Source organism: Vanellus vanellus, assembly GCF_965231255.1.
Source record: "Vanellus vanellus genome assembly, chromosome: 19".
Taxonomy (NCBI): domain Eukaryota; kingdom Metazoa; phylum Chordata; class Aves; order Charadriiformes; family Charadriidae; genus Vanellus; species Vanellus vanellus.
Window position 1 is genome coordinate 7,657,672 of NC_138924.1, and position 16,739 is coordinate 7,674,410.

General features: G+C 65.8%; 1 protein-coding gene across 1 annotated transcript; it reads right to left on the reverse strand.

Moving 5' to 3' along the window:
* Nucleotides 1-1,119: 1,119 nt before the first annotated feature.
* Nucleotides 1,120-16,002, reverse strand: SEZ6 (seizure related 6 homolog; the record flags this gene model as incomplete). The annotated part of the gene is made up of 17 exons (XM_082492930.1): nt 1,120-1,152; nt 2,383-2,485; nt 2,569-2,689; nt 2,803-2,841; nt 2,934-3,131; nt 3,212-3,403; nt 3,487-3,681; nt 3,758-3,954; nt 4,032-4,170; nt 4,720-4,914; nt 4,997-5,163; nt 5,440-5,608; nt 5,683-5,868; nt 6,161-6,353; nt 7,040-7,173; nt 7,245-7,820; nt 15,936-16,002. 17 exons carry the CDS (start codon nt 16,000-16,002, stop codon nt 1,120-1,122), a joined length of 2,904 nt encoding a protein of 967 aa, XP_082349056.1.
* Nucleotides 16,003-16,739: the final 737 nt, after the last annotated feature.

A 16,739-nucleotide genomic window follows, 5' to 3' on the forward strand; every position in this document is an offset into this window, starting at 1 on the left:
GGCGGAGGGGGCGGTGTCATACTCGTGACGTCACCTCAACTGAGGCCACGCCCCTTAAAGGGGCAGTACCCCCCCGTAGAGCGTGGGCGGAGGGGGTGGGGAAAGCGGGAGCACGGGGGGCAGGGGTCACCCCGGGGAGGGGGCGGCCCCCCCCCCCCCCCCATTCCGGGCTGAGGAAGACGCCACCGCTTCTTCTAAAACACCATTTTTTTTATTAATGAAACAACCAAAAGATGGGGGAGGGGGGTTGGATCCTCTCCAGAGGGGGGGGGACACGGCGGAGGCCGGGGTCGAGGCCACCAGCCCGGGCGGGATGCGGCGGGGGGGGGCACAGCCATGCCCGCTGCTCCCCCTGTCCCCCGCTCCCCCCCCCCCCCCCCCCGGATAGGGCCCCGCTCGGGGGGTGCCGGGACGTGGGGGGCTTGGGGGGAGGGGAGGGGAGAGGGCGCGCCGGTGGCGGAGGGGACGTCCCGGGGAGGGCGAAGCAAGCGGGTGGGCCGGGGGGACGGGGACGGGGACGCAGCATGCTCGGGGCACGGTGGGGGGACACACACGACACGTCCCTGCGTGGCGGTGGGGGGAGACAGGCGGGTGCGGGGGGGGGGGGGGGGGCAGGCCCTGTGCTGGGGGAGGATTGGGGGGTGCACCCCCCCCCCATGGCCACCAGGCCCTTTGCCGCCCTCCTCACGCCCCACCCCGGGGCGTCCCGCTGCCCCCTCCCCACTGCAGCACTTACCTGGGGGGTCCCCGCTGCCCCTGCCCGGGTCCCTCCTCCATCGCGGGGGGCCACGGGGTGGTGGCTGCTGTGCCCGGGGGGGGGGGGCGCGGGGGGGCAGGATGGGACCCGGGGACCCCCACTGGCTCAGCACCCCGTGAGCCCAGTGCGGGGGGGGGGAGGGGGTGGGTGACAACAGGGCTTGGGCAGACCCCACGGGGGTCTGGGTGGGTTGGGGGTGACAGGGGGGTGGCCGGCGGCTGGGTGGCTCCCATCGAGCGCTCGGTTTGAGTCTCCTTGGGAGAGGTGTGCCCGGCCCGTGCCGGGGGCCGGTGGGCACGGGGGGGCCCGGGAGGGGTGGCTGCGGTGCCCAGCTCCACGCTGCCCACGCCTAGATGGACACCTCATACTCCCTCGTCTCCTGCAAAGAAAACAGACTGCGAGGGGTTGGACACTCGGCGGTGCCACGGGGTGCCTGGGACAGGAACGGGGCATCTCCCACCCCGTAGGGTCCTGGGGGCACATCCCAGACCACAGATGGGCCTGGGGATGCATGTCCCATCCCATGTGTGGTGCCTGGATGGATGTCCCAGACGATGTGTGGTCTCTAAATGGATGTCCCATCCCATGCATGACCCCTGCATGGATGTGGGTCCTGTGCATAGTTCCTGGATGGACATTCCATCCCATGCATGGTCCTCGAATGAATGTTCCCTCCCATGCTTGGTGCCTGGTTGGTTGTCCCAGCTGATGCGTGGTGCTTAAATGGATGTCCCATCCCATGCATGGTCCCTGCATGGATATTCCACCCCATGTGTGGTTCCTGGTTGGATGTCCATCCTGTGCATAGTCCCTGGATAGATGTCCCATCCCACGCGTGGTCCTCAGATGAATGTCCCATCCTATGTGTGATCCCTAGATGGATGTCCCATCCTGTGCACAGGCCCTGGATGGATGTCCTATCTAATGCGTGAACCCTGGGATGGATGCCCCAGCTGCTCTGTGGTCCCCGGGATGCATGTCCCATTGTGTGCGTGGTCCCAGCGTTGTGTGCGTGGTCCCAGGATGAATGTCCATCCCATGAATGGTCCCTGGATGCATGCCTCGTCCTATGTGTGGGCCCTGCATGGATGTCCCATGCCATGTGTGGTCCCTGGATTGATGTCCATCATGTGAATGGTCCTTGAGTGGATGTCCCATTCCATGCATGGTCCCTGGATGGATATTCCATCCCATGCATGGTCCCTGGTTGGATGTCCGTCCTGTGCATAGTCCCTGGGTAGATGTCCCATCGCACCTATGGTCCTCAGATGAATATCCTATCCTATGTGTGGTCCCTGGATGTGTTGTCCCTAGGCGGATATCTCATCCCGTGCATGGGCCCTGGATGGATGTCCTATTCTAATGCATGGTCCCTGGGATGGATGCCCCAGCTGATGTCTGGTCCCTGGGATACATGTCCCATCCTGTGCATGGCCCCAGGATGAATGTCCATCTCATGAATTGTCCCTGGATGGATGTCTTATCGCATGTGTGGTCCGTGGAGTGCATGACTTCATCCCAACCCGTCCCACCCCACACACAGCCCCTGGCACACACAGCCTGTGCGATGCAGGGTGCCCGGGATGCCCAGCCCCGGCCGGGGGGGCCCGGGGGCCAGTACTTACTCCTGTCTCATAGGTGGGGTTGTCAAAAGCCGACTCTACGGTGATGTGGTCATAGGGGTGGGAGCCGGCGAGGGGCAGCTGCAGGGCTGGTTTCCCCTGGAGCCTGTGGGGAGATAGCAGCTGGGGTGGGCAGTGGGGGGACCGTGGGGACCCCATGGGGTGACGGGGGCCCATTTGGCCACTCACTTGGAGAAGTAGAGGTAAATGCCCCCGATGAGCAGGGCCACCACCAGCATGGGCAGGAAGACAGCGATGGCGACGTTGGTGCCTTCCAGCGCCATCCCCGAGGGCACGGCCTTGGCCACAGCTGCCCGGGAGAGTTGGGGGTTCACCGAGGGGGGCACCCCACATTGGTTGCACCCCTGGGTGCCCATCCGCACCCCGACACCCCAGGCTGCCCCGGCAAACCCTTGCCCTTACCATCCAGGTTGCGATTGCTGTAAAACTCATTGTAGGAGGCTGGAGGGGGGGAGAAGAAAGAAGCCGGCATCAGCATCGAGAAACGGGGTACCGAGGGGTGCCGGAGGGGTTGGGAGGGGGGGTCCTCTCACCCTCCTTGCAGATGGGAGGAGAGCCGCTCCAGCGCGAGGGATGCCCGGGCAGGCAGCGCAGGCTGCCCTCACCCAGCAGCGCCCGGCCAGCGCTGCAGGAGAAGCGTAAGGTGGCTCCCGCCGGGTACAGCCGTCGCTCGGGGCTCTGCCGCCCGCCCGCCGGCACACCGGGGTTGTGGCAAGGCTCGTACGTCTCGGCTGCGGGGCAGGGGCACGGTGGCATCAGTGCCCGCTGCTGGTTTGGGGGAACGTGCCGGAGGAGGGGGTACCCGACTCACGGATGCACTTGGGGAGGCGGTCGCTCCATTTTGGTCCCCCCGCGACGCGGTCATGGCAGGTGAGGGTCCCGGCGCCCGCTAGGACGTAGCCCTTGTCGCAGACATACTGCACGGTGGCTCCCACCGGGAATTTAGGGCTGGAGACCACCCTGCGGCTGTGCTCGGCATCCCCAGGGTCCCGGCAGGAGGTCACTGCAGATGAGAGGGACCGGCGGTGACGGCGGCTGCCGGGGACACGCCATGGGGCAAGGGGGACACTGGTGGGTGCTGCTCACCCCGCTCGCAGGTGGGCAGGTCGCCGCTCCACGTCAGGTCCCAGTGGCACATCAGGAGGTCGGTGCCGGTCAGCTGGAAGCCGGGGTAGCAGTGGTAGGTGACCACGGTGCCATGGAGCAGCTCTGGCTGTGATGATGTCTTCCAGCCGTTGGCAATGTCTGGCAGCTCGGGGCAGGTGTCGTTACGGGGGACCTCTGCAGGGACAGAGGGGTGAGAGGGGTAGCAGGGAAACTGGGGACACTGAGGAGGCCATCCCACCATGGGGCTCACCAGAGAAGTGGATGACGAAGCCTTGCTGATAGGCGAAGGTGCCGGCACCGGGATCAGACTGGAACTGGACAGTGACATCGGCGGTGGAGGCGTAGAGCTTGAAGCGGCCACGGGCACCCGTGTACTGGCCCAGGATGCGCGCCGTCAGGTCATCCCCATCATAGAAGGTCAACACGTCCCCTGTGCCCAGCCGCAGCCTGGGGTGGCGGGGCCATGAGGGCGGGGGGTGTGCGGACCCCCTTGTCCCCCCATCCCCAGTTGCCCCCACACTCACACGCGGACGTCCAGCATGACGCGCTTGTCCTCCTCCACGTGCAGCCCCCAGATGCAGTCCTGGCCCTTGCCGTACGCCTCCGGCCAGTTGGGTGACAGCACCACGCCAGCGGCATCTGTCAGCTCCCCGCTGCACACCGCTGCAGGTGCACGCCAGGCTTGGCACCGCTGTGGGGGCACCCACCAAGGCACCCACCAGCACCCACCACCCAGTGCCCAGCACTCTCTGCAGCCCCCCCAGCTCCAGCACCCATTGCAGCATCCCAGCTCCAGCACCCATCATCCCCATTGGCTCTAGCTCCAGCACACACCACGGCACGGTGGCTCCAGCATCCGTTGTAGCCCATCCTTGGCTCCAGAATCCACAGCAACCCCAAGCTTGAGCACCCACCATCCCCATTGACTCCAGCTCCAGCACGCACCACAGCACGGAAGCTTCAGCATCCATCAGGCCCGTCCCCACCTCCATCACCCACGTCAGCATCCCAGCTCCAGTACCCACTGTCTCCCAATATGTCCCTCAGCTCCAGCACGCACCACAGCACAGTGGCTCTGGCATCCATCACGGCCCATCCCCAACTCCGGCATCCACAGCAACCCCCAGCTCCAGCACCCATGGCACCCCCTAGCTCCGGCACCCACTGAACCCCCATCTACAGCCTCCCTGGCACCCTGTCTCCGGTGCCCACCGCGGCACGCTGGCTCCGTCTCATTCCACTGTGGGTCACTGGGGTCGACACATTCAATGATGGTGGAGCCCTGCTCCAGCGTGTAGCCAGGGTCACAGCTGAACTCCACTGTGGTGCCCACGGGGTACCGGGGGTCGCTGGCTGTGAAGTTCCCATACTTGACGAAGGGCTCGTAGCAATGCCCCTGCTCGAAGGCTGTGGGCAGAGGGGCGAAGGTCTGAGGGGGTCAGGCGGGCACAGGGATGCCTGGATGTCCCCCTACGCCCCGGCCCCATACCCTCATAGCGCAGCGCCATGCCTGCAGCGGCCCCACTGCTGTCAGTGGTGAGCTCCACAAAGAAGTGGCGCCCAGTGCTGAGCAGCCCCTCGATGGGCAGGTACTCCACCTCGTAGGAGTCGTACACCGGCGGTGCCTCCATGTTGTTGCCGTTGCGGATGATGAGCCTGCCAAGGCACGGCAAGGGCAGGATGCTGCGCCAGCCATGGCCAACAGCACCCATCCTTGAACATGATGAATGGCACCCACCCTTGGGCATAGCCGATGGTATCTTCATTGAACATGGCCAACAGCACGTATCGTTGACTGTGACCAATGGCCAACAATGCCCACACTTGGGCATGGCCAATGACACCCATCCTTGAACATGGCCCTGTGCCTGATACGGGATTGCCCCAGCGTGCCCTCACCTCCCCAATGCCCCCCCTGCCCTGGGGCCAAACCTGTCATCATCCTCTGCCAGTGAGACCTTCTCAAAGTGGAGGTGCAGGCGGTGGCCAGTGGGTGCCTCCAGCAGCCAGTGGCACGTCAGGTTGTTGCTGTAGTTCCCGGGGAAGCCAGGAGAGACGATGCGTCCCACCGTGGCATTCCGGACCACCCCACCGCACGCCGCTACAGGAGAGGGACCATCAGCAGTTGACTGTGCCCCACCAGCTGTGCCGTGTCCCCCTGGTGCCACTGCTTACCGAGGCAGAGGGGCTCACGGGCGCTCCAGAAGGGGCGGGTGGCGTTGCGGCAGACCAGCCGGTGGGCTCCCTGTAGCTGGTAACCGGCGGCGCAGCGGAAGCGGGCGTCCCCGCCGGGGTGCAGGCTGCTGACCGAGACCTCCCCAAAAGCCGGCCGTGCCGGGAAGGGGCAGCTCAGCAGGTAGGCTGGGGGGCAGGCGATGGTGTTACCGGTGGGGGGACAGACCCCCCAGGACCCCAGCCTGCCCCACACCCCGCACCCGCCTCCTAAGCACCTGGGTGCTTCAGGGCTGGGTGGCAGCGTGCCTATCGCTGCCGGTAATGATGCTAAATGAATTTGTAATTGCTCACGCCAATTAATGTTCGCCTGGTCGGTGCCCACTTAACTCCACCATGCATCGCCACGCCGTGCCATCGGGGGACCCCGCTGGGGGGGGGAACAGGGGGGTTGGTGCTGGCGGCGGGCGCTGCCCCGTACCTTGGTAGCGGAAGCGGTAGGAGCCGGGGCTGGGGGGCCGGGGGCTCTGGAAGCGGAGGGTGAGGAGGTTGGCGGGGCTGCGGATGACCTGTCCCCGCATCAGGAAGGACTCGTTGGCCAGGAGGGTGGGCTCCAGCCCCCCCGCGCTCTCCACCGTCAGCGTCTCCCCCTCTGCCAGGCTGATGTTCTGCACCTATGGGGGACGGTTAAGCGTCACCGCCCCGGCGTCACCCCAGCACCCGGCTCGGAGCCAGCCCTCGGGCGGCTTGCCCGTGGTCGATAGCGCGCTGGAGCTTGTCTGCGCGGGGCAGCGCTTTTCAAACATGGTTAGCAGCACCATAAATCATCCTGCCGCACAAAGAGCGGCAGGGCCCAGCCGGTGGCTCCGCCAGAGCGCCGCGGCACAGCCGGGCCCATGCCGACAGCCCCGCCGATGGCCAGGCGTGCGCTCCAGCGCTCCAGAGCAATTTGCTATTAATGATGTTAATTAAGCGGTGCTGCGCGGTGATGAGCGGCGGCACTGGCGAGCACTGCTGCATGAGGAGAAGGAGCAGGGGCTGACCGCGGAGCTGCTGCCTCCTGCTCGCTGCCAGCTTTTGGCAAGCCGCGGTGCTGCCCCGCAGCAGCCGGTGGGCACGGGGCGTCCTGCAGCATCCCACCAGCCCATGCATCCGCATCCCTGCGCCGGGGCCCGAGCGCAGGCAATGCCCTGAGCCGTTTCTCCTGGCTCGGGGACACGGGGACAGGAACAAGGACAGGGACAGAACCATGTGTTTGCTGCACCCCACATGGCCACGCAGCCATGGCGCGGAGTGGGGGACATGCCACGCTTGCCTGCAGGCACTCGGCACCCCATCCCACTCACAGACCCCGGCTCACCTTGAGCTCCACGCCGTAGCCGGGGTAGACGGAGATGGTGTAGGTGCAGTCCAGGCTGCCGTCGTAGAGGACACCAGCCGGCTCTGGGGACACCAGCCAGCCCTCGGGGCCCGCCAGCGTCCGGTTGCAGGGGGCTGGTGACAGAGGAGACCCCGCTCAGCCCTGCTTCACCCCAGCTCCCCCCGACTCCCTCCCTGGCGCTCACCTGGCCCCTGCAGTGTGGTGACGGTGGTGGTGGTGATGGTGGAGGTGGTGGTGGTCCCCTCCTCATCCCCAGGGACCACGGCAGCCCCGGCGCGGGGTCCCAGGGATGTGCTGGGGGTGGCGGGTGCCTGGCTGGGTGACACGGGGCTGGACTCTGGCACCCCAGCGGGGGACCACGAGGTGTCAGCACCCGGCACGGCCCCCCACGCCTCCCCCCATGGCCCCGGGCGCCCCGCTGGTGTGGTCAGCGGGTCGGTGGGGAAGGCGGCCCTGGGCAGGGCAGGGGTGCGTGGCGGGGGCTCGGGGGCCGGGGGGCCGGGGGCCGGCTGCAGGGCATCAGCAGGCAGGAGGGGGCCAGGGCCGGCAGGCAGGAACGGTGCCTGGCCCAGGTAGTCCTTCTTCAGGAAGGCTTCATGCAGCAGGTCCTCCAGCAGCGGGTGGTGGTTGAGGAGCTTCAGTGTGGGCGCTGTGCTCACGAAGCGAGCCTCTGCCTCCCGCTCTACCGGCGTGGGCAGCGCCGTCGGTTCCCCTTCGGCCTCAGCGCTCTCACCGGCTTTACTGGCCAACCCGTTGAAGCCTGAGGGGAGGAGAGAGCGTGAGGAGCTGGGGACCTGCAAACTGATGCTGCATCGTGGACTGATGCTGCACTGAGGACTGGTGCTTTGTTCTGGACCAGTGATGCACCAGGAACTGATGCTGCATCGTGGACTGATGCTGCACTGTGGACCGGTGCTTTGTTCTGGACCAGTGATGCACCAGGGACCGATGCTTCAACACGGACCAATGCTGTGCCCGATGTGGCACCCAGGACCAACCCTTGGATGTGGGCTGATGCTACGCCAGGGATGGATGCAGCACTGGGGACTGATACCGCACAGGGGAGCGATGCTGCTGCGGTGCTGCAGACCTGTGCTGCACTGGGGACCGATGCCGCACCGGGGACCGAACTGACACTTCTCCATCAGTCAATGCATCACCATGGGCCAGTGCCACCCCGAGGGCTAATGCTTCCCTGCACACCAGTGCTGCACCGAAACCAGGACAGCAAGCAAGCACATTGACCAGGTGCAGTGGGACCTTGCCATGTCTCATCCCAGCATACCCTTCGCCTGGGCAGCCCTGGCAATTAAGCCCTGGTTAATTAATGCACAGCTGCAGCTTGTACCATGTTAAGGGTGCCCACCCCTCCTGTGACCCAGCCCTGGTGGGGGACAGCCCCGGGGCTGGGTGTCTTTGGTCACAGCGTGTCCCTCTCCATGGCGGTGGCCATCCTGTGCTGTGAGTCCCCCGTGACCCCACATTCCTGTGGTGCAAACACGCAGATGATTACCATGGCTGCGGTCACTGGCCGCACCGGGGGTGCCACTGGAGTCTGAATGCTGGGACCCAGCTCCAGGCCACCCGTGCGATGAGTCTGTGAGAGCTCAGCCTCTCTCCATCACTACCAGCCAGGCTGTCCCTGGGCAATGTCAATCTGCTGGGGACCCTCTCCCCTCCAACGGCTCCCACCTCCTGCCTGCAGCCACGGGGACTCCCCCGCCACAGCCCCCTGGCCCTCCTGTGCGTTAGCCCCTGAGCAAATCCCCGGCATTCCCAGCCCAGCCATTTACAGCCTTTAGACCCAAAAAAAAAAAAAAAAAGAAGAAATTTAATCAGCTCTAATGAGCCAGCCAGCACCTCTCCCTGCTGGACCCAGCACTGCACGGTCCCCTCTCCCGGGGGGCTCAGCTCCCCAGCCCCACCGTGCCACAGCAGGGGGGATGCCATGACAGCGGGGATGCTACGGTGGCACCCAGCATCCCTCCATGGCCCGGTGCAGGGCGTGAGGCTGCGATAGCGCGTGGGCACGTCTTGCCGCCGTGCACAAGCGCTGATGACACGATACTGCCAATTACCTGGTAATTATACCGATCCGTAGCAGGGCAGGGCCCCTCAAAGATTAATTACTCTGTGACTGCCACTTTTAAGGGACTATTAAGAGATATTAGCTTGGCCGAGCAGCACAGGGGGAGCTGCTGGGTGCTGCTGGGCATCCCCGCCACCCTGCTACCCACCCTGTGTCCCCACCACCCCGGGACGGTGACGGTGCCCCGGGCACGGCAGCGCAGCGGGGAGGCGAGCACCCAGCCGCACCGGCTCCGAAAGGTTCGCTTGCCCCCCAGCAAGGCCAGAATTATTTTTTAATAGGATCCATTTATAAGAACATAAAAGTTAATGAGTTTATACTGAAGGGCGCCAAAATCTCTTTTAGGCTTTAATAGCAGATTAGCGCTTGGGGCCGGGCCCTGTGCCTCTTGCAGGCCACCACGGCCACCCCACGCAGCAAAGGTTGGGGCAGAGATGCTCACCCCAGCCCCCTGCGCCCCCCTGGCCGTGGTCTCAGCTTCCCCGGGGTGCTGGGGAGCACCGTGGTCCCCATCGGGGCTGCCGGGTGAGGCCGGACCCCACGGCAAGGCTCCTACAGCAGGTCCCATTTGGGTGCTGTGGCACCCTGGGCTGGGCAGTGCCTGGGCACCGGGCACTGTCCTGGACTCTGCGTGGTGCTCTGGATACCACAGGATGCTCCTGGCACCAGGGGGTGCTCCAGGTACCACAGGATGCTCCCAGCACTGGGGAATGCTTGGGACTGGGGATGTTCTTGGCTCTTGGGAGATGCAGGATGCTCAGGGCACCGTGGGAAGGCAGTGGGTACCCAGATGTTGCCACCCATGCCCCTCGAGCACCACAGGATTAGGGCCTCCACCTCCACAGATGCCTCTAAGCAGCTTATCTCCAGTGACCGTGCCACAGCTGTGTCCCTCCCGTGTCCCCAAGGTGACCAGGAGCTTGTGACATGGGACCCCGCTACCCAGCACCCACCCCTCTGGGCCCTGGCACCCAGCAGGGATCCCCAGGGGCTCATGGTGGGCAGACCCTTGCAAAGGGACCGTCAAGTCCCCACCAGCCAGGTGCCCACCAGGGCTACTCGGCATGTGTGGCACATGCCCATGCCCACAGCCGGGCCAGGGTCCTAATCCCTCCCATCGGCTTCTCCAGGCAGGAGTCTATTAACGGCAGCCAGGAGCGGGGAAGATGCCGGAGACTAATCCGACTGCGGCCGGCGGCCACCCCCCCGTCAGGAATCAATGCCGCCTGCTGTCACAAATAAATAAATAAGGCGGCACGCAGCCGCCCGGGGAGCACCGATCGATGCTGCCCACCAAGAAAGCAATAACGCAGCACCCAGCTCAGCGAAGGGGACAGTGCAGGGCCCTCAGCTGCCCCGGGAGCATCGCGGCCCCGTGGCACGGTGGTGCTCCGTGCCTCAGTTTCCCCATCTGTAGGAGGGGGCTGGCAGCCTGGGCAGGCAGGGGGTGTGGGCAGCCGGGTCCCTGGCGCAGGGGGAGGGCAGGGGTTGGGGCTCGTAGGAGTCCAGGTTTATTTTCCAATTTAAAATCCAATCTGGTTTTGCCCCCGCGGCCGGAGCCGGCAGCTGTGATGAATGAGCTGTCAGGCAGCCGGCGCCACGCTCCCCCACCTACAGCCCCCGCAGCCCCCAGCGTCCCCCCAGTCCCCACGGTGGGCACAGGAAGGGTAGGACGTGCCCGGTTGATGCCCGGTCCCCATCTCTGTCCCCTGCCCTGGTGGCCCTGGGGATGAGGACCCCTGATGGGGGGGGGGGGGGAGGCACCCTCCTGCCTACCTCTGGGTGGGAAGACCCCGTAGGCAGGAGCAGGCAGTGAACAAGGAGGTGCAGGCTGCGGGTGGGCAGGTGTAGGCAGCGTGAGAGTACAGGCAGCGTCAGGATGCAGGCAGGCGCGGGCGGGTGGTGGAAGAGCGCAGGCAGGGACGGGTGGGCGCAGGCAGCGGGTGGGCAGGGAGGTGCAAGCAGGAGTGGGTGGGTGGGCGCAGGATGGCGCACACAGACAGGGTGAGGGTGCGCAGCCAGATCCCTGCTCCCCGCACCACCCAGACGACACCACTGCCACGCAGCCAACCCACCGGCCGCCGGCACAGCCCGCTGGCACCTGGTGTGGCCAGCTGGGCACCCCGTTGGCACCAGCTGGCAACCCCATTGGCACCAGTTGGCACCCCATTAGCACCTACACTGCCACCCATGTCCTGCTGCCCCATGTCCCTACACCCCGGCACCACCAGCGAGCCCAGATGCCCATGGCCAAGCCGGGGCTGCCAGAGCAGCTGGGGGGGAAGGGACACCACCGGCGAGCATGGCTGCCAGCCCCGGCGGCTGCTGGAGGAGCCTGGCTTTAATATTCATGGCGGCGCTGGCGGGGAAGCGTTTGACCTTGTATGTTTTGCGATTCTCCTTGAATTGAACAGTCATTTACCCGCTGACACATGTCACATGTCGCCGCAATCGGTTCCCTGGAGCATCGTGGTGGCGGCGGCCGAGCGCCGGCTGACATACCAAACGCTGAGCCCCGAGCGTCACCGACACTGGGAAGGTGTGAGGGCAGAGCCCGGTGGGCACTGGGGTGCCCATCCCTAGGGCTTTCCTGCCTCCCCACCCGGCGGGTGCCAGCGGTGCCCCCGTCCCCTCCTCACCGCCCACGGCCCATGTAATCCCACCTCCCCCCCTCTCCCTGCGGAGCTAATGCATTTGTATAGCAATTTCCCTGAGCGGCGGTGGTGATAAATTGCATGTCTGCTGCTATTTCGGACCTGAGCGCTGGAGCTGCGCGGTGCCATCTCCCCCCCTCCCCCCACCCCCAACCATCAGGATTCCCTGCGACAGAGCCCCCCCCACCAGGCAGCACCCACCCTGTGCCACCCTGGGGTGCCCCCAGCATGGGTGCCACCTCCCCACGGGGCTCTGTGCTACCTCCAGGCTCCCCTAGGACCCAGTATTGTTCACTATCCTGGGACACCCAGGGTAGCAGAGGGGGCACCCAGCCCGCAGGGCATCCCCGGGTGCTGGGGGTGCCTGCCCGACGCAGGGCGGGAGGCATGCAGGGAGAGGGGGACCCACGCTGCCCTCTTGGCTCCCCTTCCCTCCACCCGCTGCCAGCCACGATAATTGAAATCTGGTTGCAGGAGGCGAGAGAGAGCTGCTTGTTGGGCTCTGTGTTGGGCTGCTCAGCCATGTCATCCTCCCCGCAGACACCATTCCCTCCCAGCGGGTGGGAAGCACGGAGTATCGCTGCTTGCTCCCACCGGAGCCGGCATCCTGGCTGCCCCCAGCGCCCGCCTTTGCCCCCCCGGGAATTCGACACGAGCATCCCCTTGGCAGCAGACCCCGCACCCTGCTCCATCTCTGCGCTTTGTATAGGATGAACCATCCAGTTCTGGAAGCCACCAAGGGCTGATGCTACGGCCACAATTCCCCTCCTCTGCTGCCACCCCCCAGGGCAGGTGGGGACCACCGGAGCCTGTCCTGCTCAAGTATCACCCCCACACGTTGCCCAGAGCGAGATGATCTGGCATTTCAAGCACCTCTCTCCATTTTCGCAGGGTCACAGCAGCGCTCTCATGGCTGATTAATATTTGATCCCTTTAGCACAGCTCGTTACTGAATTTAAATTATATATGTAATAACCCCCACTGGCACGGTGAGTCCACGGGCCAGCTCCTGCCGCCGCTTCCGCAGGTGGGGGAACGGAACACATTCCCAACCCCGGCCAACGGGACCCTCCAGTGCTCCGTGGGATGTGGTGAGCAGTGCCAGGTCTCAGCACCGGCCACACTGGCAGGGAACCAGGCAGATGGAGACACTCCTGGTTGCCTCCGATGGCAGCCCCTTCGCCCTCACAAGGATGCCCGTGGCGGGAGATATGCCAGTCCCCTGGCCGGCCCCGTCTCCCCGGCAGCCGGAGGAAGGGATGCTGCCGCTCCCGAGCTGCTGCCTGCGACTGGAGGGAATCCATTACCTCCCTGGTTATAGGCAGCTTTCAAAGGCAATCTTTCAATTGTGCGCATTTAAAGAATTGATTGGAGGCGAAATTATCCTCTCCCGCCAGAGCTGCCGGAGACACAACTTCATCCGCCTCCCCCGGGGCCTTCCCGTGCTCACGGGAGACCCGGCAGCCTGGGGTCAGCCGCAGCCTCCACCCCGGCACGGGGCTGTACGCCGGGGAGACAGTCCTGGTGAGCCCTGTGCCTGTCTTGGGGTCCCACTGGTGGCACAGGGGGGTCCTCCCACTGCTCCACACTGGGCCTGGGGGTGCCCTTGCTGTGCCCTTGCCCAGGCTCCTTCGCATCCCATCTCCCCGCCACGCTCCTGCTGCCCCAGCTCTGCCCGGTGGCTGCATGAAGCCTCGGGCTGGCAGCCCTGCCCGGCACAGCACTGCGTGCCAAATCCGTCCCTAACCCACAGCCGGTTCTGCAGCGACCAGGCTCCCAGGGGGGCGGTGGGGGCGGCTGGTTCAGCCCGCGCCCTGCGTCCCACGGGGCAGCCCTGCCCTCCCGCCCTCCGGCTTAAGAGCATTATCCAGATAATCCTGGCCTGGCGGCACAACAGCGTGGCGGTGATGAACTCCTCCGAGGCACGCAGGGGACGAGCACACACGCCGTTAATTACTGTAGCAGACGTCTGCTTCCTTCCCCGGCCCCCTCCCCGCACTGAGACCCTGACCAGCATCCACATCCCCAGGGACGTCATGTCCCCCAGATGCATCATCCCCGTGGGTACGGTACATTCAGCTGATGCTGGATGGTGGCTCATGGGGGCACAACCAGGCTCTGTGCCCTCCCTCCCCTCCCCCCCACTGCTTTCCATCATGCCAGGCTGCCAGGACCCTAAATTACAAGGAGCTCCCTTCAGCATGGCAAAGATGACCTCCCAAAAAAGCCAGGCCTGCTATGGCTTTGGAGAGCCAGGAGAGGGGGCGTGGTGGGGCAGGGTGGATGGAGCCACGCTTGGCACCGTACCCCCCAGCTGCACCAGCACTGTGGGGCCCAGACCCCACTTTCTGCTGAGGCAAACCCCTGTGGGCACTGGGGATGGAGGTGCCCCTCAGCTGGGACAGGCCTGCAGGTCACCCCACAGGGTGGCAGGAAAGAGATAGGACCAGGCCCTGCACTGCCACCACCCAGGGAGTATCTCCAATCCCCCCCTGGCCTGGGTGAGCAGCCCAAGACCCCTGTCCCCATGTCCCTCAGACCCATGGCGCATCCCCACCATGCACCAGCCCAAGCCAATGCCACGTCAAGGCCACAGTGACACTGAGAGTGGTGGTGCAGCGTGGAAATTGGGGCTCTGGGCTTGGACCCCTGCCTGATGGAGGACAGGGAGCGGCTGGGTGACCCCCCAGCACACAGGGGCGGCACAGGGTGGAGGAGATCCCACAGCTCCCAGCCCTGAGAAGAGATCAGCACCTTCCAGGGTATCCCTACCTCTAACACTCTGGGAAATGCACATGCAGAGTTTAATTAACTTTATTGATATTCAGAAATTAGGGGACTGACTAGAGGTAATTGCTCATTAGAAATCATTAAACTGACACGGTAAGCACCAGCCTCCCTCGGGGGAAACCTGCCCTGCCCAGGGCCCTGCTCCCAGGACAGACCCAGGGACGCAGACACCTCCTCCCCTCCAGCCTCACTGCCCCCCCAGGCAGGGCAAGAGACGGGGGTACCATGGCCTTACCCCACTTATTACCCTATGGAGGGTCCCTCATACCCCCCTCCCCAAGCAAGAGGGCTGTGGCAGCAGCCCCGGGTAGCAGCAGGAGACAGGAATAGCAGCGGGCACAGGGCCATGGTGCCCTTCCCCGGCGGGGCTCGGCTGCCAGATGGGGAGTTTATGTAACTCCCGGCACGGCTGCTGCCCGCAGCTCGGCTCAGCCGTGCCGGCAGCCTGCGTCCCACCGCCCGCATCCCACCGGACCCCCGCCTACTCCTCACCCCGTACGTGCTGCCCACCATCGCATGGCTAAAGGTGCATCCCAAGCCCTGGCGGGTCCCCAATCCTGTTTCTCTTCTTTGGGTGGGGGGTTGGGGAGGGGGCAGCAGAGCCGCAAGGCATCAAGGCAGCCCGTGCCCCATGGGTGGCAGAGCCAATGAGCCGAGCTGGGTGTTGGCTGTTCTCCTTGGGAAGGACCAACACCCGCCATCCCTGCATCTCCCTGACACCCTACCCAGAGCTGGAGGGGCCACTCCAAGCAAGGCGGGGAGGGTGAGGGAAGAACCCCGGTCCCCAATGCCCCCAAGATCCACAGTGGGGACTGCACGGAGGGATGGGCTTGCAGCCCACTGCCGAGCGTAGCCAGCCAGCGGGGGGCTCGAAGGGCTCGGCAGCCGGGTGAGCGGGTTCCGCCAGGCGGTGCCGTGCCTGCCTAGCCCCCGGTGCACGGATCCCCCACCCCCCCTCCGGTAATACCGGCAGAAGGGCTGTCGCCGGGAGCCCGCCGGGGGCGGCGTTGCACCAGCCCGGCTGCAAATCTCTCTGCGCGCTCCCGGCGGCTCCCGTTCCCCGCGCCACCGGGGAGCGGAGAGGGGGGGGGGAATAATGGCGGGGCGGAGGGGCGGGGGGGGGGGGGGGGGGAGAATTCTCGCTTCACCGAGAGGTGAATGGGGGGAGCACCCCCGCCGCACCGGGGGCGAGCGCAAGTTGGCAAAGTTTGTCGGCGACAGAGCGGGGCTGAGGCTACCGGTACCGGGGGTTGTCGGTGTGTATGGGGGGGGGGGGCGGGGGGAGGGTGACGGGGGGGAGGTGTGGGGGGGTGTTCGGCGCGGGGTCGGTGCTTCTCCTTACCGTGTGCCGGTGCGCGGAGCAGCGCGGCGAGGAGCGGCAGGAGGAGGGCGGGCGGCGGCGAGCCCATGGCCGGCGGCGGTCAGCACCGCGGACAGCTCCGCGCTGCGGGCACGGCCGCGCCGCGCCGTAACGCTCCGAGTGCGGCGCCCGCCAATCCCGGGACCGGGGGCCTGCCCGCCCGCCCCCCTCCCCTTGTCGCCGTAATGCTCCGAGTGCGGCGCCCACCAATCCCGGGGCCTGTCCCCCCCTTCCCCCCCAGCCGTAACGTTCCGAGCGCGGCGCCCGCCAATCCTGCAGGCTGGGAAGGGGGGCTCCTCCCTGCCATCCTCCCCCCCACCCCGCGCCGTAACTCTCCGAGTGCAGCGCCTGAAATGTTGGGAGATGAAGGATGGGGGAGGGGAATCTCCTCCCGCCACCGAATACCGGCGACCCCCCAGGCTAAAGAGCCACCGAGGGCTGTGAGAAAAGTCCTCGGTGCCCACCCCATCATATCCTGCCTTCCCGTTCCCCCCCTTTTCTTCTTCCCCCACCAGCCTCCCCCCCCATATTGCCCCCTCCAGGACACTCACCCCAGCCCCAGGGAGGACACCCAGTTGCCCTTCCCCATCCCTAAATAGCCCCAACTGGGGCTGTGCTCATCATCCCTCAAGCAGGGAAACCTGAGCCCAGGGCAGCCCCCGCAGCTGGGCATGGCACAGGGAGGTGGGGGGGGGGGCTTATTCCTTATGGTGAGGGGCCAAAACCCTCTCCCCCTCTCCCCAGCCCCCTGGCTTGGGGTGCCACTCCTCGGGGTGGCGGGGGGCA